Source organism: Phalangium opilio, unplaced genomic scaffold, assembly GCF_054372755.1.
Source record: "Phalangium opilio isolate 3A_F unplaced genomic scaffold, DU_Popi_V2 ptg000082l_1, whole genome shotgun sequence".
In the NCBI taxonomy this organism is placed as follows: domain Eukaryota; kingdom Metazoa; phylum Arthropoda; class Arachnida; order Opiliones; family Phalangiidae; genus Phalangium; species Phalangium opilio.
In genome coordinates, this window is record NW_028324189.1 from 7,504,762 (window position 1) to 7,529,087 (window position 24,326).

The following is a 24,326-nucleotide window of genomic DNA, read 5'->3' on the forward strand; positions in this document are numbered from 1 at the left end:
GGTCATGAACTTACTGTTGAGAAAACCCTTCGAATTCCTCCGATTGTTCATCGATGGTCGATTCCAAGTCCAAATAGTTGCCAAAATCACCCTCAGCGTCATGGTACTTGTAAATTTGTAGGGCACTATCGTCCAACTGTAATTGTAAACAAAAAAAAATCCAAAGGTCATTCGAGGTCAAACTACTATTTACTTTAGGAAAAAAAATTATTTAAAACTTTCAATTATTTATGTTTTTAATGACTGAGAAATTGGATACTCCATACTCTCTCTTAATAAATCATAATTAGGCATAACAAAAAGATAATAATTAGGCTTAGGAAAATAGGCTTAACAAAAAAGATAATAATTAGGCTTAGGAATATAGTCTTAAGAAAAAAAATATATATAATAATCAGGCTTAGCAAAATAGGCTCAACAAAAAAGATAATCAGGCTTAGCAAAATGGGCCCTATAAAAAGATGATAATTAGGCTTAGCAAAATATGCTTCATAAAAATATACACAATTAGGCTTATGCAAACAGGCTTAACAAAAAGTATAACAATTAGACTTAGTAAAATACGCTTAACAAAGAAGATAATAATTTGGCTTACTAAAATAGGCTTTAAAACTTATAAAGATAATAATTAGGCTTAGTAAAATAGGCTCAACAAAAAAAGATAATAATTAGGGTTAGTAAAATACGCTTAACAAATAAGATGATAATTAATTAGGCTCAGGAAAATAGGCTTAACAAAAAAGTTAAGTTAAGACTGGGGGCGTGGCAGACACGCGTGGGAAAACTATAACGAATTCATTTTAAATGACTATATTAATGACAGATTGATAGTTTCAAACGAAGACAATGGATTGTAAATCTTTCTAAGAATCAAGTGATGGAATTTGGTCAAGAAGAAATTCGATAAAAGGGTATTAATGATGGGAGCTGGTACGGTGATGTCATTCACTCTCTCCGAGGAACTAATCGCGGGTTTAATGAGCTAACAGAGAAAGTTAAGAACGACCAAAAAAAATAAATAAAAAATAAAACGAAAGCCACAAGAACTGCGTGCGAAATCGCCCGCCTCTAAAGGGAATATGAAATGTATTTTAACCGCCCCAATACCATAGCTGGGAAACCCTTGAAACTCGGTGCAATTACTCCAATGAATTCCTTCTTTCTAATGCTACGTTCAATTTAGTCCTAACTACACTCTATAGTAAATAAGTTACAGGTGAATTAGAATTTTTTTCCGAAGACTGCGTAACCAATTTGGAGTCATATTTATCAAACTAAAAACAATAATCACTTGAAACTTGGTGCAATTACTCTAATGAATTCCCTCTTTCTAATGCTACGTTCAATTTAGTCCTAACTACACTCTATTAATTAGAATAAAAACGATATTTTTAATTTTACCGAAGACTGCATAACCAATTTGGAGTCATATTTATCAAACTAAAAGCTATAATCACTTGAAACTTGGTGCAATTACTCTATCGAATGCCCTCTTTCGAATGGTACCTTTAATATTCTTCTATCAACAAAATAAGCAAAGTTACAACCAAATTAAAATAAAAGTAAAAATTATGAAATAAAGTTTCACAGTCCAAAATCAAAATAACTTTTCACAGGTGTTTTAGTGAGTTCAGGAGGACTTTAGGATAGGGAGGCCTAAGGTAAGACGCGTAAGGAGAAAGGGGGAGGGGTGGAACTGGGGGGGAAGGTAGGTATTAATATAAGAGATGAGCCCAACCAAGTCCTATAGCTCCATCGGGGACGAGTTTGGAATTCAAAATGGTTCGTAATATCGCCCTAAGCTAGACAAGTTCTCAGGTTGGTTCTATACGCCAAGCTACCAACAACCAAGCACCACACCACCAAAAAAAAGGAGCTTTCTCATGAGGTAGACCGTCTTTTGCTAGCTAATATCAAGGTCAGCAGGTTGGGGATGGCTAAAGAACCCAAAATTGTTCTAACAACTCTTATGTCTGCTCACGTTGGTTGGCGAATCAAAAATATATTACAGCTAACCTAGGCTTATACCAAAGCTCACTTTGCAACTTTAATAAATAAATTAACCAAATATTTTTTATTTATTTCAAGTATTAAATTTGAATTTTATAACCGGGTAAGGTTGATACTATATCATCAATGGGTATATCCTGGTTTTAATGGTTGGTTAGATTAGGTGGTTTTTTTTCATAATGCTAATTTTTCCAATATGGTTATGAAAATATAGTACCTTACAAAAAAAATGAATTCAATTATTTTTTTTATTAAATATATATTTAGTTAATTAAATTTGATGTACAAATCTTAATTGCAATTAAGAATGGAGATTCACAGGTCAGTAACGAAAACGCTAACTCGTAATTCCAGACAGACCCATAGCGAGATTGACAAAAATGGGTGAGTGTAGCGCTTAGATTACGCGTAATTGTGGAAAGAAAACAATATCTATTATTTAATAGCAAAACTAAATTAATTTTGTCATTACCGAAGCTATATAAGCTAAAATTCAATGAAACCTTGCTCGAGGGGTCATTCACTTAGCGTAATCGGTGTACAAGGGCTGTACCTTTGATTGTACTAAAGATGGAATTCATAAACGTCGGACGCAACGCAATTAATTACAGGCCAAGGCAGCGCGTCGTGCGCAAAAGGCTGGACGCTTGCGCACGACGCCCTGCCTTCGCCTGTACTAAATTGCGTTGCGTCCGACGATTGTGAATTCCACCTTAAACGATTACGAGTAAGCCTGCCTTTGACAGTGCTAAAATAATTAAGCCCAATCCGTAATCAGCGTACATTAACTATCTGAGTGGTTAGCCCCTCGACTGTAAAATTAGACCTATAATAGCAAAAATTACTTTTCCTGCGAAATACTTTTGCCTATAAACACGCAGAATATTTTTGAACTAGTTCCTGTTATTAGTAACAGTGTCTGTCATCAATTTGAATAATAACAGGAAATTCCATCGAAGGGATTTGCGAGTAATTTACGACTGTCTCTGTCTCAACACACTGTACGTAGAGTTTGAAGTTAGCCGTTGAAAGGTACAGTATACTACTAGATTCATGGTTGGCGAAATGGTATCCAAGTGAACTCGTAACCGCCGAGTATGGTTGGTAATAAATACCGGAGCGTTACTAAATACCGTAACTTATTTTTTCCTAGTATTCCTTTTTTTTCGCAACCAAATTTTGGTTGAAATACGTCATGCAACCTTTTACAGAAGTAAGCTAAACTCGAAGTAATTAAATAAATAAATACCTTATTTACTTCTAGTTGTTGTATTTATTTATTTTGGGTCAATTTTCTATGGTGTAATAAAACAGATATATCTACGAAAACAACTAAACAAACACCCGAGTCATTGTGTTATTATTTAGTTTACAGCCAAATTATCGTATCTTTTACAGCTTGGTGTCAATTGAATTTACGATATAACGGCATTAACTTAATTAATAATAGCCGAGTCATTTTAACCCTACTTATTATACTACAAATACCTTGACTCTATTTACCTAACTGTTAAATTAATAAACAAAATATTTGGCACCTACGTCACGCGCTAAAATTTGAAATTCAAATTTTGATCTAAACAAAAATTCACGCGCATTTTTTAATTAAAGCTACAAACTTCCAGGACTATTTTCTTAAGCCTAATACAGGCCTACTGCTGATAATTTAAATCAGGTGTAATGTCAGGATGTGAACAAAGAATTTATAGATAAGATAACAAGTAATATAGGTACGCCCAGCGATTTATGGTCTATATATATATTTATATTAAAACATTGTATATAAAAACATGTATGATTAGGGTTAACAATGGGACAGACCTTAATGATGTCGGTCTAGGTTGATTGGTGTAATTCAATGTTAAATTTGATTCTAAATTAGATCTAACCTTTCCTTATAAACAACAGAAGTTAATTACGTTTTGTTGAAAACTACTGGAGCATCGCGGTATTACTTATTACACACACAGACATATTTTGGCAACAGCATACTGGGAGTTTATTGAACCATACATTAATATTTTTAGACCTAAAAAAATACAACACCTGTCTGGTTTAAATGCCCCTTAAGCTAAGCCTAACTAACTTAATTAAAATTAAATAATAATTTCTACGTGTATAATTTCTATAGATAGTATGCTGCCACAAAGGAGGGCAGAGAAATTTCCTCCCCCCCCGTTTCTTAACTTTAACAGCATGCGCTTCAGGACAGGGTTGCCAGTAATATCTGACTCTAGCATGGATTCATGGAACTGAATCGAGCAAGTAGAATTACACTCTCAAATGACTGGCAACACTTAATTGTTTTACAGTAACACTGGACAATCTCTTGTTGATTGTTCCAATTTTAAAAGTGAAGCAATAAATTGAGGGTAATATTATGGCATACTTACTCTATGGGGAGCTTGCAATATCCTATGGACACCAGCTATTTGATTTATTAGGGGTATATTGACGTTAAAAGCGTACTGAGGTGGTCGCGTGGGTTCTGGAAAATTGGTGCTAGCCGAAAAGGGGTCGATATCGTTCAAAAATTGAACCCGGCACGTTAAAGTAGCCATTATCGCGATCGGGATTATTATCTTATCGTTGATATAAATCGATAATTTCCATCGAAATATCGCGCGCGCAAAAAAGTAGCACCCGCGAGAATTTTTCGCGCGAGAACCACTTTACGCTGAACCATTCAGGAACGGCGACACCTACAAACTTAAGCCTAAAGCTTCCTTTCAACTTTTACCATCATAAAAACCCGAGACTAGCGAACGGTTATAGCGCCCCTAGTAACATACGAGACAACTAAGGGAAGTCAATAATTGCTAGAGAAGATAGCTGAGGAGTTTTTCTTTCGCGTTCTTGACAATTTCAGTGAAATTTTAAAATGACCTTGATAATAAATAGTCATCACTCCTTGCAAGAATGCATACAGCTAATTGGAATAATTGTGTAGCAATTTAACATTGCTCGAAGCAATCATGGTTTGATATACCAAACGAGATCCCTGACCTATCCCCGAGGGGTTAGTCACTTGAATAACCAATCAGGTGTACAAAACCGCAGAAATCGATTACTTGATTTCTATAATTCTTCGAAAACCATCAGTAATCATAATCATTTTTGTGGGTAATCAAACATAATCAGAAATCTCCGATAATCACTGGAAATCACGTGAAATCTTCAGAAAATCAGAAATAATCACATGATTTACTATATTAATCTTTTGAAATTACCTCGGTAATCACACCTTTCGTGAAATAATCACACATAATCAACGGAGGAATTCGAAAATCCAAAATAAAAATCATAATCAGTTGTAAAGAATATATGGGAGCGCAATAATTCCTATTAGCTTTATGTATTCCTGCCCCTTTCTACAGCATCGCATGGTTTTTGTATTACACAAAAATAATGATACCCTAACCATCTTATCACGAATTTCCATCCAAAATATTTCTCCTTACCATCTCAACCTAAATAATCGGTGCGTATAAACCTACTCAATTCAGTGATTGAAAGTTTAAATAGAATCACTAAATTGTACTTTAAAAGTGAGACGAACTATAATTTCATCCACCTCCGCTTTCCAGCTGCTGTGATTGAAATTTTCGCGCCTGCGCCGTAGAGCGTCTCAAGAAAAAACATATTTTAACATTATTACGTAGACTTTCGACAGCTCTGGAAAAACCTTATTATATTATAGCTACAAGTGGGAAATAAAATAGGCCATTTTTAGACCAAGATGAAAAGATCATCTAGGATCGACCTTGAGACTCGCGAAATTAATTCTAAATATAATTAAATATAAGATAAGGTGTTTTTAAGAGAAAAAAGGGTGACCTTCAGACTTACTAACTTAATAATTAGTCTTTTTAATGAGGGATAATTGCTTAAGTCGTTACTAAAGTAATGTACCATCACCACCTGTTATGGTAAAAGAAAAGAATTATATTATATTTAAAATAAAACTGTCATCAGAGCAAAAATCGTCGTGATACTTGGGTGTAATTACTGCGTGGAATTTTTCAGTATTTTATAAAGTTGAGACTTGAGAGTTTCGCTTTATACTGTGTTTTAAACGTGGAAGCCACGCCCCACCATAAATCAGTTCAGCTTAAAACACTGATTTTTGAAGGAAGGTTTATGATATCATCTTATGCCACGACACGACAAGGATGTCAGATATTTCCAGGATAAGGTTTGCCGACGCTTACTCAAGAGCAGTTGGCAAACCGTTTAGCGTTTGAATTACAAAAACTGAGCCGCAATAAAAGGGTCTGTAACTCTCTCTATTCAGGCAAGGTTCATACCTATTTTCTTAAAACCGATTTCCCTGATATTTCCAGTTTTTTTTTTACAAGGTCTTCTAGTAACTGCATTAGAGTTTTATTTTTGGAGTAATAACTACTGGATTGGTTATTTTAAGTTGTTAGTTGGAGCAACAGTTTCATGGAAAACTTAAGGCCTATTCAGACGATACGTTTTGACTCATTTAACATGAGTCAACTTGAGTTGAGTAAACACGTTTGGTCGTGAGATTAACAGAAGTTGGACAAATTGAATCACTAACCAATTCAGGCTGACTAAATATTTTGATCCATCTAGTTGAGTCAAACGTTGTATCGTCTGAGAAGGCCTTTAATCGAGCCCCCAGATATTTCCTTAATTTCCCCTGAATTTATTTTTCTGACGTTTAATAGAGCATATTGTCAAGTGCTCTTGAACAGGGCAAGGGTGAACTAGAGAGGTATTAAGACTCAACTTTTTGACCCATCTAGTTGAGTCAAAAGTTGTATCGTCTGAGAAGGCCTTTACTCGAGTCCCCACAAATTTCCCCTGAATTTTACGAAAAATTATAAATTTCCCAGAATTTTTAGTCTAAAATTTATTTTCCTGACATTTAGTAGAGGAGATTGTCAAGTGCTCTTGAACAACAGGCCAAGGGTGAACTAGAGAGGTATTAAGCCGTATGAATCAGGATCTAAAATATTATTCCTTTTAAACTTTTGCAAAGTGTTTGTTATCCGAAAAGAATTTAGGGCCTACTTCGTCTAGTGTGTGTCATTCCACTTTTAAGAATTCGGAGACAGGCTTGTTCGTCTGTGTGTTCTTTATTCTATTTTATTTTGTAGATCAAATTAGGTCGACTGTGAATCATTTAGTCTAATTTTAGGTTAATTTAAGTTTCCCCCTAATTGTATATATAAAATAACGAAACAAATTGTTCTGAAAGACTAGATGTTAAATATTGAAATTTTGCCAATTCTTTATTTTTAAGATGCTATACTTGTTCTAAGTTTTATTTAGAAAATTTCAGCTGCTAAACGTCACACGCCTAAATAACCAATCAGGAATCTTCTCTCCACCCTCTCTGTTGTCCGCCATTTTGAGGGAAAAATTATTCTGCCCCATAATATAAAAGCCGTTTAATATTATCAAGAAGCGATATCTAGTTTACCAGGGATAAGGTAAAAATTCGCCACATTTCTACCTTCATCTCCAGTCCAAACGTAGGTCCGCCTTTAAATTACAAACAGCATCTCATCGGTTCTTGAAGACTCACCTCAGCGCGACGCGAATGACGAAAATTACGTACTTTTCGACTGAGGAGAGGCGAAATAGCCCGGCGCCTCCTTTTACGTCCCCCCTTGTATTTTGAAAGGGGGACTGGGACTATGACGCGCGAATACTTAGGCATCTTCTCCCTAGTAAACTAGATATTACTTCTTGATATTATCTCAAAAATTAAACTCATTCTTATCTTAATCCAGTTTAAAACTAGACTAGATAGAAACTCAAAAATCTATTAATTATTAATCTACATTCATTATAATTCAACTAATAATTAATGATTAAAATTTTTTAAATTAATTTCTCCCGAATGAGATATAATAGAAGAAAACATGGGCGTTTTAGAAACCAATTTGAATTAAACGCATTGTTAAACCTTTTTCTAAAGAATTTTATAAATCAACAAGTTGGGAAAACCAAAATATGACCTCTCCGAGTCAAGACGACTACTTACAAACTTATTTACCCAGATATGGAAATGTTTCTTAAGTTAAAATGTATGAAATATTAAAGCAGTATACAAAGCATAGCAAATATACTGTAAATCAGACGACATTTTACATCCAATAATGATATACTTGTACACATTAAAATCATCCGATGGGGGAGAAACGGGAAATGAAGAGATAAAACTTTGGAGGGATACTACCTTTACGTGTTTGTAAAGGCCCAATTTTCTACTCCTCAACTGTATGCCCTCTATGTTCAAAGCCATATTCACAACAGGGTTGCCATATAAACACTATCCTCTCGTTTCACCTCAACGATTTTCTTAGTTTGTCAACATGACTGTTAACGTTACATAACACCAAAGCTTATTTGTGGCTACACACACTAAAAGTAAATGCGTACCATAAAAAGCATGAAAACACGAAGCTATTATCCGATTACGATCAGACCTTTCACTGGTCTGGGCTGCGTTCAGCAGAGCTCACCAAAAAAGACAGCGGATTTTGGAAATGTTTACTGGTGAGCTCTGTCGTCATAGCTTCTCTCCGGTCATCGGCATTTTATAAATGACGCTAGCGCAATAAAGCGTGCAAGGTACCAAGGCTTAACAAAAATTGTATGATAACATATTTATAGAGATAGATAACAACTTTTATAATTAAAATTAGAAACAAGCATATCTCTCAAAATTCTCGCGTGATCAACTGGTTTCACGCCAATTAAATAGCTATAGTCCCAAAGAGCTATTTGTATTAATTCATCCATGGTTTTTTCGCCAAGCTGAGAACTACACGTTTTACGTCACGTTATCCAAAAAGCCGACTATTTTCTTTGAAGACCGCGCTAGCTCAGCGCTAAGCACCATGACGTCAAAATTCAAAAACAAAATCCCGTTATGTAGGACACTGTTAACAGCGCTGGGCTCTGCTGAACGCGGCCCAGATTTCCACCATGATTATAATATCTAAGCCTAAAGTGTACTTAACTTTCGGCTCACTCTGAACCGTTAATGTCTCTGCATTACAGAAACGAAATCCAAACCAAAGCGTTTACTTTTTGGTTCACTAGGCCTATTGACACATTAAAGTTCATTTGACCAACATAGTAGCATTGTACTTGTATTCACTTTAGAAAGGATTATGCTATAAACAGATGTAGTATAGCTTAGGTAATATATAAACATCCATTTTAAATAATAATATTAAAAAACATTTTTGGAATATCAAAATGAAATAGAGCTTTAAAGCTACAAAAGTACTAAATGCATCATAATTACGAAAAGTATTTCCACATATTCACTTTATATTAAGGATAAAGGGAATATTATGGTTCTGTAGGATTCCTTTACACATCAAAACAAAACGAACTTCTAACGCAGCGCACTACTGTAACAACGGACGGACACACACAGACAAAAGCATAGATTGCTTTTTAACTCTTTCCGTATTAATTTTGAATTGAGAAACAAGATTATCTTAAATATTAAAATGAATATAATTAATATTTAATATTTTCTTCGCTAGTTATTCGCCTTATTGAACGTTACATCGTTTTAAAAAAGAACAAATAAACATTCTTGAGAGACTTGACTAATATTGGCGTTTGAAATGAAGCATACGCCGGTTGCTTCGCCTTATTCAAATAGGTAGTATATAAGGGTGTCGAACTACAGTTAAAAGCAAGAACAACCGCAATTGCGAAAACCTATCGTGGACAACCCACCCTAGGGAGGCTAGACGTTTCTCGTAACCCTAGCTGATCGCCGCGAATGTCTTAAACCAAACGATGACGATGGAGTAGAAGCCAGGTGTGCAGACTGGTGTCCATGTGGGATGGACAAAAACAAAGACCAGAAGATGGTGGTGTTAGAAGCCAGTGTGTACAGACTGGTGTCCATGTGGGATGGACAATGACCAGAAGATGGTGGTGTTAGAAGCCAGTAAGTACAGACTGGTGTCCATGTGCGATGGACAAAAACGAAGACCAGAAGATGGTGGTGTTAGAAGCCAGTGTGTACAGACTGGTGTCCATGTGGGATGGACAATGACCAGAAGATGGTGGTGTTAGAAGCCAGTGTGTACAGACTGGTGTCCATGTGGGATGGACGAAGGCCATAAGATGCTGGTGATTAGAAGCCTGTAAGTACAGACTGGTGTCCGTGTGGGATGGACAAAGACCAGAAGATGGTGGTGTGAGAACTCGCCATAGAGTAGCCATTTCCGTGACTGTGAAAGCAGTTCGGAAATGGCGAACACGTTTGCTCCGATTTGGAAACTGCGAACGCGGTCACGTGGGTGTAACAACAGACACACACACAGACACACAGACAGACACACACACAGACAGACACACACGATCGTTACAGAACCTCTCCGTGACATACGTCACTCGGAGAGGTAAAAAATAAAAATTAAAATGTGACGTATTTCATAATCATAAATATGTATTCATTTTTTTAAAGATAAGAAACATTCGTGTTTAACAACATAGGAACGGTCTTTCAAAGAACTTTCTAGCGAGATGCATGCAGATGCGATCTGACCAAAAAACATGATGAGTTTTCTACGTGAAATATTTTTTAGTTCTATATACCTTTCTAAAGACTGACCCTTACAATTTGACCCCTAACTTCGCGAGAAAGAAATTTTGGAAAAACGAGTTTCAAGTAATATTAGGTTCAAAACTTACGTTTTACTTAAAAAAAAAACAATCCCAAGTTAAGTGGGCTTTCATTGCTACTTGTAAGTAGTTAACATTATTGTTAATTGATAATGAATTAAACGAGGCCTTGAATTCGCATTCCCAAATACTTGAAGAAAATTCTTCAAGTTGTTTCATTTAGTCTTAAAGCCCATTCAGACTATAGACGAAAATCATACGTTAACGTCGGTGAAGACGCTTTGCTCAACAATCTAAACTGAACAATTGTTTCCCCCAAACGTTCCTCAAGGTTGTAATGACCCTCCTGTGGAGTAATATCGGTAGAGAGGGGGAGTGAATTGTTTATCTCCATTCGCCAACGTTGGGGCAACTTTGTAAGAGAGAGCACTATTTGCCCCGGAAAGGGGGGGGGGATATAACTAAGGTAAGAGATAGAGGGTTATTACTTACTTACTTTAGTCTGAAGGGGCATTTAAAAGTGTTAGGAAAAAATGCATACACGTGGGATTGGTTTCTTTAAACGATTCAAAAAAAAAAAATCCTTCAGAATTATTTTTTCTTTTATACCCACATAGTTTAGTACTTAAAACTTAATTATAAGTTGATTAGTTCAATTTAATTATCGTAACGGACAACTGTTTATAAATAAATCTACGGGCTAATATTAATATTGACTAATTGAAAATTATTGGTGTATAGTAAAAAATGTTTTTAGTTGAAAGTATTGGGTAATTTCTTTAAAATAAATACATCACAATTTTGCCATAAAAAAAAAATTTCTTCTAAGAATTGTTTGTTGTGGTTGATTTTAAAATCGTAAATTCTATCTCAAACAGGGTGTTTGTTCCGAAAAAGTGTAAGTAATTATAGAAATAAAGTATATGCAGTGTGACGTTTCCATGAACAATCATAAATTCTGAGTGGAAAATTTTGTATACCTCTAAGACCAGCCGATTTTGCCCTTACAAGGGGGACACCCCCTTAACAGAAGTTAAGAACATTTGAGTGTTTATGATTGGATGACCCCCTTAAATTTGAGTAAGAAAGTAACTGAATTAAAATGGGGTCATTCATAAAACACTAATGTTTATAACTTATGGGATCAAAATATCATAGAAGTATAGAAAATTGATTACCACTTATCTACTTCGGTCCTAAAACTACTACACGTTTCGTAACACACTGTATCACGTGATAGTACTCTAGTAAAACACGTATTAGAATAGTTCTATTTCGATAAATAGAACACTGGGTCTCTCTTCTAAAAAGCCTGGCGTATTTTCAAGCAGGGCAATTCTCCAAATAAATAAATAAAAAATAAAGAAAAAACATTTCTTGGCAAAGGAAACTATAGGGGGCATCTAGATCAAATCCCTAATGGCCATTGCATTGTTCCAAAGCTGTCACGTGTATTTCTTACGTAGTAAAGATTTACGTTTTTAAAAAATTGACAAAAAAAAAAGAATATTTCTAAATAGGTCAAATCCTGCACCAACCAATTGACTGACCCCACTTTGGCTGGCGATTTATGTTAAAGTCAGGGTATTTAAAGTCCTTTCCATGAAATTTAATGCTAAGCTTACGTATTAAATACCTATTGAATAAAGATTAAAAGCGATTTGAAGTTTAGTTTAGTTTAGTTTAAAGGTAAGTTTAGGGGGGAGGGGAGGTGGAATTGGTTAAAATTAAAATGTACAGGGTGTTCGATAAAGGGTAGTAAATATAGGACCGAATTACAGACAGTGTTATGGGGTTTTTTTTGGGAATGAGTCAATTTTGGGTCGAAAATGTTCTATGAACGATTTTGTCCCCAATAAGGGACACTCTGTAACACAAGTTATGAACATTGGAGTGTACCTTATTTAAGGCAAAATCGGTCATACACCCTGTAGAAAACTGTGGTAATGGTTAGGCCTTAAAGGGAGGGTGAAGTGGAAAATCAAATTATTTTTTATCGATTCTACTACTAATTATAAGACCAGTCTGCATAGTGAAACAGTCAGGAAATACAGTCTCCGAATGATTTTAAAATTCAAATTAGGTTCAGATTTTAAGGGTAATTTGAAATAAGGACCTCTGACCAATCGCGTAACGCCCTGCCTTCTTGTTAACAAAATTCCAGTTGCACGCTCTACATCTCGCGCCACGATTATCACATCGCGAACAATTACTTTTATCAAATCTCGCGCTAAACTTCATTCGGCATGGAGCGTGCCACGAAAATTTTCTTAACAAAAAGATAGGGCGTTACGCGATTGGTCAGAGGTCCTTATTTCAAATTATCCATAAAACCTCAACCTAATTTGAATTTTAAAATCATTCGGAGGTGTTATTTCCTGAATGTTTCACTACGCGGACTGGTCTTATAATATGTAGAAGAATCACTTTGTTTTCCACTTCACCCTCCCTTTAAAAGCCTTACATGAAATTGGAATCCAAATCGTAGAATAACAATAGGAATAGAGATCAGTCGAGATCAGTACATTAAATCTTAAATATCAAAGATAAATCACCTCAACCGCTGCAAAGACAGTAGATTAGCGAATATTCGTCATATGACAAGCAAATGCAAACGGATTACGAACAAAATAAACCCTGAACCCTGAATTAAAACCTATAATGACGTCATACTTAAGCAATACCGTTTGATTTTAAAAATTATAACCTTCCCTATTAAACAAAATAATCACGATTCTTCAAGATTAAATTTATTTACCGTTTATGTCGAAATTTTTAAAAACTAAGGTTTCCTTTCTAAACGCTTCCTAAAAGATATTACTGAAACAAGGAATACATACACCTAATAGGAATCATCGCGTCCCCATAAATTCATATCTCCTATGACCTATGTTCATTTCTATTTCCGGGGTTTGTGGGCCGGGTTTGAGTGAACTTCTAACTGTGCGATTTCATTGGTTGGTTTCTAAGCAAGGTACAACGCGCAGCAAGTTAGATTATTACTTCATTCGTCATACATTAATTTATGATTAGTCTAGCCAGAAGTAGGATAAGGGACTAGAAGTATCGAAGTAACCAAATTCTTCACTTAGCGAAAGTGAATATTCTCTATAACGCACCAACGGTTGGCCCTCTGGTAGCGGTTTCTGAATTTTCCTTCCAAAACGTGAGACGCTCGCGGCGGTAGACGGCCGAACTAGATTCAAGCACCCGCGTCCGTGTTCCGCGGCTTTTGGTTGAGGGGAAGGGGGTAGGAAATGTTTTTGGAACTCGACCAATGCGTAAAATCCTCAAATTTGTTCACTAGTGCCAGGATCTATTACCAATGCTAGAGCTCTTTACTTCTAGTCCCTTATCCTCCTTCTGGTCTAGCTATATCTTTCGACACGTTGAGTGAATAATTCCAATTAGCTGTATGTATTCCTGGTAAAAAAAAAAAAAACAACTCGAAAGGTAACCCGGGAGGGAACCCAGGTGCGTTTAAATTTGAATTTCAAAATTATAAGAAATATTCTAACGCACCTGCTAGGTATATTTTCTTCTTGTTATTTTTTTTTTTCTTTTTCAAAAGACAGAAAATAATATTTTTTTATTTTTTAAATAAGTTCTTAAAAAGATATTCGTGTTCAATCAAAAACGCAACACGTTTTTCTTTAAAAGCATTTTTTCTAGTAATAATCCGTTAAAGAAATTGACCCCCTAAAGTAAGTGTTTTAAAGTACTTGAATACTTTTTAAGTTAAAGATGGTTTTAAGTTCACGCTTGAACTAGAAACAAATCTTTTAATTTCTTCTGTAGTGCATCTTAAAAACCATAATATATTCAATAACTCTCTGCGCTGCGATGGGGGACGGACTTAAAATAGGGTCTGTATATTTTAGTTGTGATATTTCAAGGTCATAATTTCGAACTAAATAGATACATAAGTAACATAATAATGGTTATTATGTTACTTGTGATAGATAGTTTACACACATGGGGGATTCATACCATTTGCACAAGAAGGCCAGGCTACCTGAGGACAAAAGCACACGGGTTTTTACCCTCCAGGTAGCCAGACCTCCTGGTGTAAATGGTATGAATCCTCCATGTGTGTAAACTATCTATTAATATCAAAGCACACTGCATAAAGCTAAGCGCACGCCAGTCCTCTATAGAGGAACAAAGTCCATGTGGGATGGGAACTTCTTAAAACTTAAGACAATCTTTTCATAGACTAGCGTCATCTACCAAAGCTAAACTGAACAATTGTTTCCCACTAAATTTTCTCAAGGTTGTATAAAATGATTAAAAAGGTACTCACCATGACCTTGGGGCTTTTTAGTATTTGTCCTTTCATCTTGGGCGCTTCCCGTATGCGTACGCGTTCGGAATCTATTTCTTCGGTGCACTGTTGAAGTTCGGGGTTCATGGCTTTACTTTCCCGGATTCTAACGGCACTCGAGTCAATTTCCTCCGTGTATTCCTCAACTTTGGACTTTAGGAGTTTGGCGGCTTCGTGAACTCTGACGTCACTGGCTTCAACCTCCTCGACGGCGCTCGAGGCGGTCGAGTCACCTTCGCCCTCGGAACTGACCGCTTCATCCTCCTCCATTTTTTGTTCGATTTTCTTCAAACCCAATGGGTCATCGTCGTCGTCTTCGATGGGTCCGGTTGGGAAACCGAATCTGGGACTCGAAGGCGAGACTGTACCCAACATTTCATCAATGTCTTTACATTTTCCTGTATTACGATAAAACAAGTTGGGAAAACCAAAATATTACCTCTCCGAGTCTAGAAGAGGACTACTTAAAAACTTATTTACCCAGATATGGAAATGTTTCTTTTTTTTATGAGCAAATAGTGAAGTTAAAATTTATGAAATATTAAAGCAGTATACAAAGCATAGCAAATATACTGTAAATCAGACGATATTTTACATCCAATAAGGATATACTTGTACACATTAAAATCATCCGATGGGGGAAAAACGGGAAATGAAGAGATAAAACTTTGGGGTGATATTACCTTTACGTGTTTGTAAAGGCCCAATTTTCTACTCCTCAACTGTATACCCTCTATGTTCAAAGCCATATTCACAACAGGGTTGCCATGTAAACACTATCCTCTCGTTTCACCTCAACGATTTTCTTAGTTTGTCAACATGACTGTTAACGTTACATAACACCAAAGCTAATTTGTGGCCACACACACTGAAGGTAAATGGGCACCATAAAAAGCATGAAAACACGAAGCTATAATCCGATTGCGATCAGACCTTTCTCTGATCTGGGCTGCGTTCAGCAGAGCTCACCAAAAAAGACAGCGGATTTGGAAAACGTTTACCTGTGAGCTCTGTCGTCATAGCTTTTCTCCGGTCATCGGTGTTTTAAAAATGACGATAGCGCAATAAAGCGTGCAAGGTACCAAGGCTTAACAAAAATTGTATGATAACATATTTTAAGAGATAGATAACAACAACTTTTATAATTAAAATTAGAAACTAACATGTCTCTTAAACTTCTCGCGTGATCAACTTGTTTCACGCTAATTAAATAGCTCTAGTCCCATCATAATCAGCAAGAGCTATTTGTATTAATTCCTCCATGCTTTTTTCGCCAAGCTGAGAACTACGCGTTTTACGTCACGTTATCCAAAAACCCGACTATTTTCCTTGAAGACCGTGCTGGCTCAGCGCTGAGCACCGTGACGTCAAAATTCAATAACAAAATCCCGTTCTGTAGGACACTGCTAACAGCGCTGAGCTCTTCTGAACGCGGCCCAGATTTCCACCATGATTATAAAGTCTAAGCCTAATTATTTAAAAGTGTATTTAACTTTCGGCTCACTCTGAACCGTTAATGTCTCTGTATTACAGAAACGAAAACCAAACCCAAGCGTTTACTTTTTGGTTCGATAGGCCTATTGACAAATAAAAGTTCATCTGACCAATATAGATGCGTTCGTCTTGAAATCACTTTAGAAAAAATTATGCTATAAACAGATGTAGTATAGCTTAAGTAATATATAAACATCGATTTCAAATAATAATAATAAAAAATATTCTTGGCATATCAAAATGAAACAGAGCTTTATAGCTACAAAACCACTAAAGGCATCGAAATTACGAAAAATATTTCCATATATTAATTATACATTATGAGAAAACCAAATATTAAGGTTTTGTAGGATTTTTACCACAAAACAAAGCGAACTGCTAACGCGGTGCACTAACGGACGGACACACACAGACTAAAACATAGGCTAATTTTTAACTCTTTCCGTTTTAATTTTGAGTTGAGAAACTAGATTATCTTAAATATTAAAATAAATATAATTAATATTAAATATTTTCTTCGTTAGTTGTTCGCCTTATTGAGCGTTACATCGCGGTGATAAAGAACAATTAGACATTCTTGAGAGACTTGACTAATATTGGCGTTTGAAATGAAGCATACTCCGGTTGCTTTGCCTTACTCAAATAGGTAGTATATAAGGGTGTCGATCTACAGCTAAAAGCAAGAACAACCGCAATTGCGAAAACCTTTGGTGGTGATCCCACCCTAGGGAGGCTAGACGTTTCTCGTAACCCTAGCTGATCGCCGCGAATGTCTTAAACCCAACGATGACGATGGAGTAGAAGCCAGGTGTACAGACTGGTGTCCAAGTGGAATGGACGAAGACCAGAAGATGGTGGTGATTAGAAGCCAGGTGTACAGACTGGTGTCCAAGTGGAATGGACGAAGAGAAGAAGATGGTGTTGATTAGAAGCCAGGTGTACAGACTGGTGTCCAAGTGGAATGGACGAAGACCAGAAGATGGTGGTGATTAGAAGCCAGTATGTACAGACTGGTGTCCAAGTGGAATGGACGAAGACCAGAAGATGGTGGTGATTAGAAGCCAGTATGTACAGACTGGTGTCCAAGTGGAATGGACGAAGACCAGAAGATGGTGGTGATTAGAAGCCAGTATGTACAGACTGGTGTCCAAGTGGAATGGACGAAGACCAGAAGATGGTGGTGATTAGAAGCCAGTATGTACAGACTGGTGTCCAAGTGGAATGGACGAAGACCAGAAGATGGTGGTGATTAGAAGCCAGTATGTACAGACTGGTGTCCGTGTGGGATGGACAAAGATCAGAAGATGGTGGTGTGAGAACTCAAGTAGAGGAGCCATTTCCGTGACTTTTGAAAGCAGTTCGGAAATGGCGAACACGTTTGCTCCGATTTGGAAACTGCGAACGCGGTCACGTGGGGTGTAAGTCAATAACAACAGCCACACACACACACACGTCGAAATTAGAACCTCTCCGTGACATACGTCACTCGGAGAGGTAAAAATTAAATTAATGCCTTTTTTAATGATAAATTTGCACTAAAACTGGCCTACACAAAACAATAGCCCAAAAACGGGACTAAACCAAAGGCTATGTCCTAAAACTGGCCTAAAACCAAAAGGCTATGTCCTAAAACTGGCCTAAAACCGAAGGCTATGTCTTAAAACTGGCCTAATACCTTTTCGAAATTAAATCTTAACCCTAAATTAGGCCTGAGCAAAATCTAAAGCCCAAAAATAGACACAACAATTTTCACAACGAATTAAAAGTCATTCGGGAATTGAACTTACCAATAAAAAGCGTTAAATGTTGCCGAGCTTTGTCCTTTTCATTCTTGACCACCGGTTTTTCTTCTTCGTCACTTTCCTCTTCACCGGAAGTAGCTGGAATAACGGTAATGGGAGCGGCGTTTGCCGTTGCCGACTTCGTCTTGGGGAGATCTTGCTCCTTTTGAAATTCAACTTCCAACTCTTCGAAAGTTTTCTCTCCGTCGTTTAGAATCGAATCGATGTCGCGACAGTTGCCGATAAATCTCTCTGTCGTCTTGCTGGTTCGTCTTTTAGAAACCGGAGGGATTTCCGACGATTCGCCCTCCTTTTCCACTTCCGGCTCTTGTTGTTTTAAAGCCTCCTCCTTATCGTCGTCTAAACAATCTTCAGTTGGCGTCGGTAAAGGTTCCGAAAAACCAGAATCTCTGGGTGAAGCTTCTTTTACGAAAGTTCCTTTACCATCAGAGACGTTAGTCGCGTCCTCCTTGGTGTCGGTAATTGTTTTCGTACCGTCTTTATCAATGGTACGTTCCGTGGTAACTTCCTCATCTTCGGATGTTTCTTCCGAGGAACTCGAGGTTTCTTTACGCGCACCAGTAGGAGTTTCCTGTACGTGGATAACGGTGGCTGATTTCTGTACTTGTTGATGTCCATTTCCGGTGGGTTTAAGTAACGTTACACCACCACCGTGAGACAAGTTACTGGCATCGCTATCGTCGCTGCTTTCCAGAGCGCTTGTTTCGGCATCGGGTTGTTCCGGAACAATTCCGGAAGAGGGAAACTTAGAGAAACCGAGTCTAACTGGCGGTACTTCCGCTTCCTCAGCTTCGCATTCGTCACAACTGGTTTCGGTTTCAGTTGTAAGTAAATTGAAGGATTCGCGTCTAAGTAGGCTAGGACTAGCCGGTGGTTTCGAAGAGGTGTTGTTTCCAAGTCCTTGCGTATTTGGCAGGGAGAGATTAGCGCGTACCGCGTGTCCTGGTGAGGTTTTATCTTCGGTAGCACCGAGGACATCCTCTTTGGAGCCCTTCCTACGACGCCTGGGACGTAATCTGACCTTTTCGGAACAGTCTTCCTCGCTGGATGTTGAGGAATCGCGTCTATTATTCTCGAGTAAGTCCGCTGAGGAACTGCGACTCGAGATTTCGTCTCGGCTACCTCGCCTGCGTCGTAGGACAACGACAGTTTCGTCGGTAGGCGAGACTTTGGAGTGACTATTGCTTTTATGAAGACTGGTACGGGAACCACTCTTACGCACGTCATGATCGTTAACCATTCGTGATTTAGACGTGGTGCGATTTAAATCCAACATTTTCTTCTTAGAACTTGACCTTTAATTAATTCAAATATCATAAATTAACCATTGTCGATACCGTTTTTATGAACTCGGAGAGATAAAAGATTATTTTAACAAAATGAACCAATATCGACCATTATCAATCGATATTGACCAATTATTAACCGATTGATCGGGAAAAATCGATAAATTTGCGATATTGGTTACCGATACCGATCTGAGATGGGTTTGGAGCCATCACTAATGACTAAAATACCTGGTAAGAGTGGAGTCACCGTCTTCCAAACTGGACACACTGTTCTTTCGGTGTCCTTTATGATGATTTGCCTCTGATTTGCGGGTTCGTCTTTCGGAAGCTCTCATTTCCTCCTGTCTTCTCTGATACTCTTCCATTCCCCTTTCGTCTAAATTCATGTTTAATATTGACTTCCGGTAATCCTTCTTGACCCCGGATTCGTCGGCCGTGTTGACCTCTGACTCGTTACCCCCAAGACCTCCGGCATTGGGCGAAACGTCCCTGGAAAATGAGCCACGGTCCATTCCATCGACGGTCAAATAGATCTGTTTCTTTGACGGACTAACGGCTGGTGATGACGAGACCAAGGCTTCCGGAGTAATTGGAGAGCGTAAAGCGTCGATGTTATTAGACGTGCTATCTTGATCCTTGCGCGTTTCGCTTTTTGGTGAGGTAATAAACCTTGATGACGCAGTCGGGCTGGTTGGACTTCTGCCAGAGTAATAACTTCTGGTACTGGTTGAAGATCCAGGCGCGTATTTGCTATAGTACTTGTCAAAATAGATTGAGGACGGTCGGGATGGATGACCAATCCCGTAACGTCTTGGCGTTGACGAAGTACTTGTACTTGGACTCGTAACCTTGGTTTAATAAAGAAGTAAATTTTAGTCATGGTAGATAACGCAAATTAATCGATGTTGATACCGATATGGACGTTTTACTGGTACCGATACCGATTTTTTAAACCAATGAAACCAATATCAACTACATTTTACCGATTGTTAACCGATTATTCGGTAAATTAAGCTCGAATTGATTAACCTTGAAAAATAGCTAAATTAACTTGAAACCGATTAATCGGTAAATTGGCGATAAAAGTCACCGATACTGATCTCAGATCGGTTTGGGACCACCCCTAACATTTGGCATTTCTATTGTTGTACTTACTGTTGTTTCAGTTGGTACAATGGCAGTCCGTTTCTCCAATTCTTTGGCGTTAACTTGAATGCCGGAACTCCTACAAGGCGGCAAGACTTTGGGTACTTTTTCGGGACACTTTATTTTAATTGTGGCTGAAATTTCCTCAGATTCTCCTGAACTTGAAGCCGTTTTAGGTTTAATCTCGGGTGACGGTGAAGTACCACGACTGACCAGGACGTATCCTCCACCGTCCTCATTGGGCGACTCACTATCGGTTTCTTCCGATTCGCTATCGGATTCGGAATCAGATGTGAAATCAGCGGGAGCTTTCCCAACGTTCTTAGCTTTCGATTCCGACTTGGATAAAGGCGCTGATTGGTTATTTTTATTCGAAGCATTTTCATTGGGTTTCTTTGGGGTATAGTTGGCGGCTCGTGCCGTAGCGGGGTAGGAGAAACTTTGGGGACGGCTGTAAGTACTCGCTTTGGTACTTGTAGTCGGTCTCGATGAGTTGTAATTACTTTTAATGTAATTATTATACTTAGGGGATGTCAATGGCGCTTTAGCGTTACTTCCGGTGGCGGTTGTCTTTGAGGTTGGCGTGGTTGGTTTTGTCGCGGCATTGTATGACGCCCCAGTATTACTAGGGATACTGGTACGGTACTTAGGCGTGGTATCTTCCCGGGAAACGCTTCGTGTAAAAGTACCAACACCGTAATTACCACCGGATGTAGATCTGTTACCAGTTGAGGAAATACTTGGAGAACGCGAGGAAGTGATATCCTGACGTGCTGCCGCGTATTGCGAGGCATATTTACTCTGTTTCGGAGCGGGGGTGTGTCCTCCGCTACTGACGTAACCGCTACGTCCCCTGTCTGACGTATACCCCGTTTTCTTAGTGAAATCAGACGCGTATCCCGATCTCCCATAATCTGAAGTGTACCCCGAACCTTTACCGGTATTTTCGGGTAAGATATTACTCGATGTCAGGTAATTAGAACTGGATCCGTAATGAAGATGACCTTTAGATCCATAATCCGATGTATATCCTGTTTTACCAGCTCCAAAATCGGAAGTATAACCACCGGAAGTACTTGACGCTGTAACGCCGGAGGTGGGTATGCGACTTGTAACGCTGTTTTGCGTTGGTTTATAAATGTCCGCCGTTGAACCGGGTGTGGTACCATATCTGGTTAAGGAACTGGTATTGCTACCAGATCTTGAAGAGGAATAATTTGGCGTCTACGAAGAAATGAAGATTATAAACACCCATCCATAGAAACGTCCAATTTAAACAGACGTTTAAGAGAAACCTTACCCCAGCATAAACTCTCGTATTTTTATTAGTACTTCCATAAGACGACCCTGATCCTAAATTAGCATTTGCGGCGGCGGCGGCACCTGTATTCGAGGAAGAAGGAGTAGAACCTTTGGTGGATTTTCCAGCCGTACTGCTCGAATTTGATGGTCTCTGTCAAATAATAAAAAAATTCTTAGCCAAACATTTACTCCTAAAAAAGAAACGTTAATGCAAACAAAAGGGTAATTGCCACGCAATTTTCAGATTCAAATTCCCTAAATTTTCCAGGTTTTCCCTGAACTGTTTCTACGATTTTCGCTACCCAATTGTTTTTATTGTTCTAAATATAAGAAGGGGTTCATGGAAGTAAATAGTTTTGTTCGAATCGCATTTTATGAGTGTTTAACGTCGTAAAACATTGCGATTTCGGTATCTGGTCAAACGTGAATCATACGTGATCTCGCTATAAAACGTCACCCTGCTCGATGCGATGCTTGAAAAGCGGATATTTTTAGCAACTTTAATCAGATTCCCTAACTTTCTTGAAATTCTTAAAAATCCTTGACTTTTCCCTGGACCTTTCTGAAATTCCCTGGAATTTCCCTGGACCTTTCTGAAATTCCCTGAAATTTCCCTGGACCTTTCTGAAATTCCCTGAAATTTCCCTGGACCTTTCTGAAATTCCCTGACTTTTCCCTGGACTTTTCTGAAATTCCCCGACTTTTCCAGGCTTTGCCTGCCCTGTTGAAATTCATCTCTTGAAAGGTCAACACCACTAACGGGAAGCGTTTCCCTTTAAAATTATCAAGCGAGACATTTTGGCAAGCTATCTTATATTCCATCCAAAAAAAAAAACCCTTCTCTCAAAGGACCACATCCACATCTCCAAAAAAACAAAGTATAGGCATAAGGATAGTTTTAAAATAACGCTACATTTGAATCGCGGATGGGTTTCAAAGGTTTAAAACATTTTTACAACTTCCGCTTTTAGGTCTAAAGCCAACGTTACGCGTTAGTTACGACCAAGAATACATACAGCTAACTGGAATCATTGCGCCCTCAAATCTCCAACTTTCATTTCTACGTGGGTTTTTTTCCGTCACGCCTCATAATTCTGACGTCTAACTGCAATTTCATTGGTTAATTGGTAACAACGCGAGTTCCTGGTCTAGCTCTTCCCACGAAATCCCCTATATACTTTGAGAAAATGTCTACATGATGATTCCAATTATCTGTATGTTTTCTTGCTCGGGAATCGCCGAATACCGAATGCGTAACCAATGCAGACAGGTCTCTTGCCTGAGGATTTTTTTTAAATTGTCGATTTGAAAACCCGTAAAAACTTATCACTTTAACTTTAGCATACTGTACCCAAAGGTTTATTTTATCGGGTCAGGATAACAGCTGACTCTAATTGTTCTAGTTTTAATTAAGGCTACGTAGAAGGGTTAAGACTCGGGAAGAATGTTTACAAGTACCTTCCCCCCTATTGGTCTGTCGGTACCTCTTTTAAAGAAATCGGTTATCTAATTTTAGTAGCACGCGGCAGTACCCTGTTTTTCGCGCGCGTCATGAAAAAGCTGAGATTCTAAAACGCGCCATTATTTTTAATTCCGTCATCTGCTGGTCTCTTTACGCTCTAACTCCTTGTCCTATTAATTAAATTCCTGAATAATTAAGAAATAAGAACACTTTAATTCTAGCGAGTACCAGGAGATCATGGAAAAACCAGTGAATTTTGTGGACTGACATTTAAAACTTGGTTTATTTTATCAGTCTACCATTTTTTTTTTAAATTTTTCTTGGAATCAGAGTGACCCATATTGTGTTTTCTAATTATTGACAGTTTAAATTAAAGTTTCCAAATAACACAGTAGGTATAATTGCGTGTTGAAAGGCAAGGTACAAAACACGTGAAAACTATAACGAAACAACGAGTCTAACGTAAGAGAGGTAACTAATTTTGGCTATGGTTCAATTTAGTTTGTTACTCAATATTTTTAAGAAGAGCTACTTGAAGTTTCAGGCAATTTCCAAGTCAAAAATTACGTAATTCTGACTAAGGTTTGATTAATGGTCTATTTATAGTCTAACTGTGTCACTCTTCATGGGATTACAATGAATATAACATCCTTAATTCAGGGTCAAAGTTCATAGGAGCGATTACTCCTTGTTAAAGATTTATTTTATAATATGGTATTGTAGGTTTTAGGGTATGAGATCCAATTGAAAAGTTATAGGGTCAGCGAATTTTAAGTCAAACGTGGTATCGATTGGTTTTAGGGGTCAAGGGTCAAACCAGGAAAGTTACAAACAACGTAAATAATACATCGTTTCCACTA

General features: G+C 37.7%; 2 protein-coding genes across 7 annotated transcripts in view; both read right to left on the reverse strand.

Moving 5' to 3' along the window:
* Positions 1-4,750, reverse strand: part of Fhos (Formin homology 2 domain containing) — a 35,692-nt gene extending 30,942 nt beyond the window's left edge. For all 6 annotated transcript variants that reach the window (XM_089848170.1, XM_089848165.1, XM_089848166.1 and 3 more), the window contains exons 1-2: positions 4,404-4,750; positions 15-136 (exon numbers count right to left, since the gene is read on the reverse strand). In XM_089848170.1, the coding sequence (XP_089704296.1) occupies positions 15-136; positions 4,404-4,571 (290 nt within the window). In that variant the 5' untranslated portion in view covers positions 4,572-4,750. The remainder of the gene's footprint in view (positions 1-14; positions 137-4,403) is intronic.
* An 826-nt stretch (positions 4,751-5,576) lies between these two features.
* On the reverse strand, positions 5,577-22,453 carry LOC149651315 (uncharacterized). The gene is made up of 7 exons (XM_089847207.1): positions 22,003-22,453; positions 20,712-21,926; positions 19,785-20,404; positions 18,253-19,562; positions 14,951-15,369; positions 5,860-5,931; positions 5,577-5,621 (listed from the first exon to the last, which is right to left on the reverse strand). The coding sequence occupies exons 3-7, from the start codon at positions 20,066-20,068 to the stop codon at positions 5,577-5,579; spliced, it is 2,130 nt and encodes a 709-aa protein (XP_089703333.1). The 5' UTR covers positions 20,069-20,404; positions 20,712-21,926; positions 22,003-22,453.
* Positions 22,454-24,326: the final 1,873 nt, after the last annotated feature.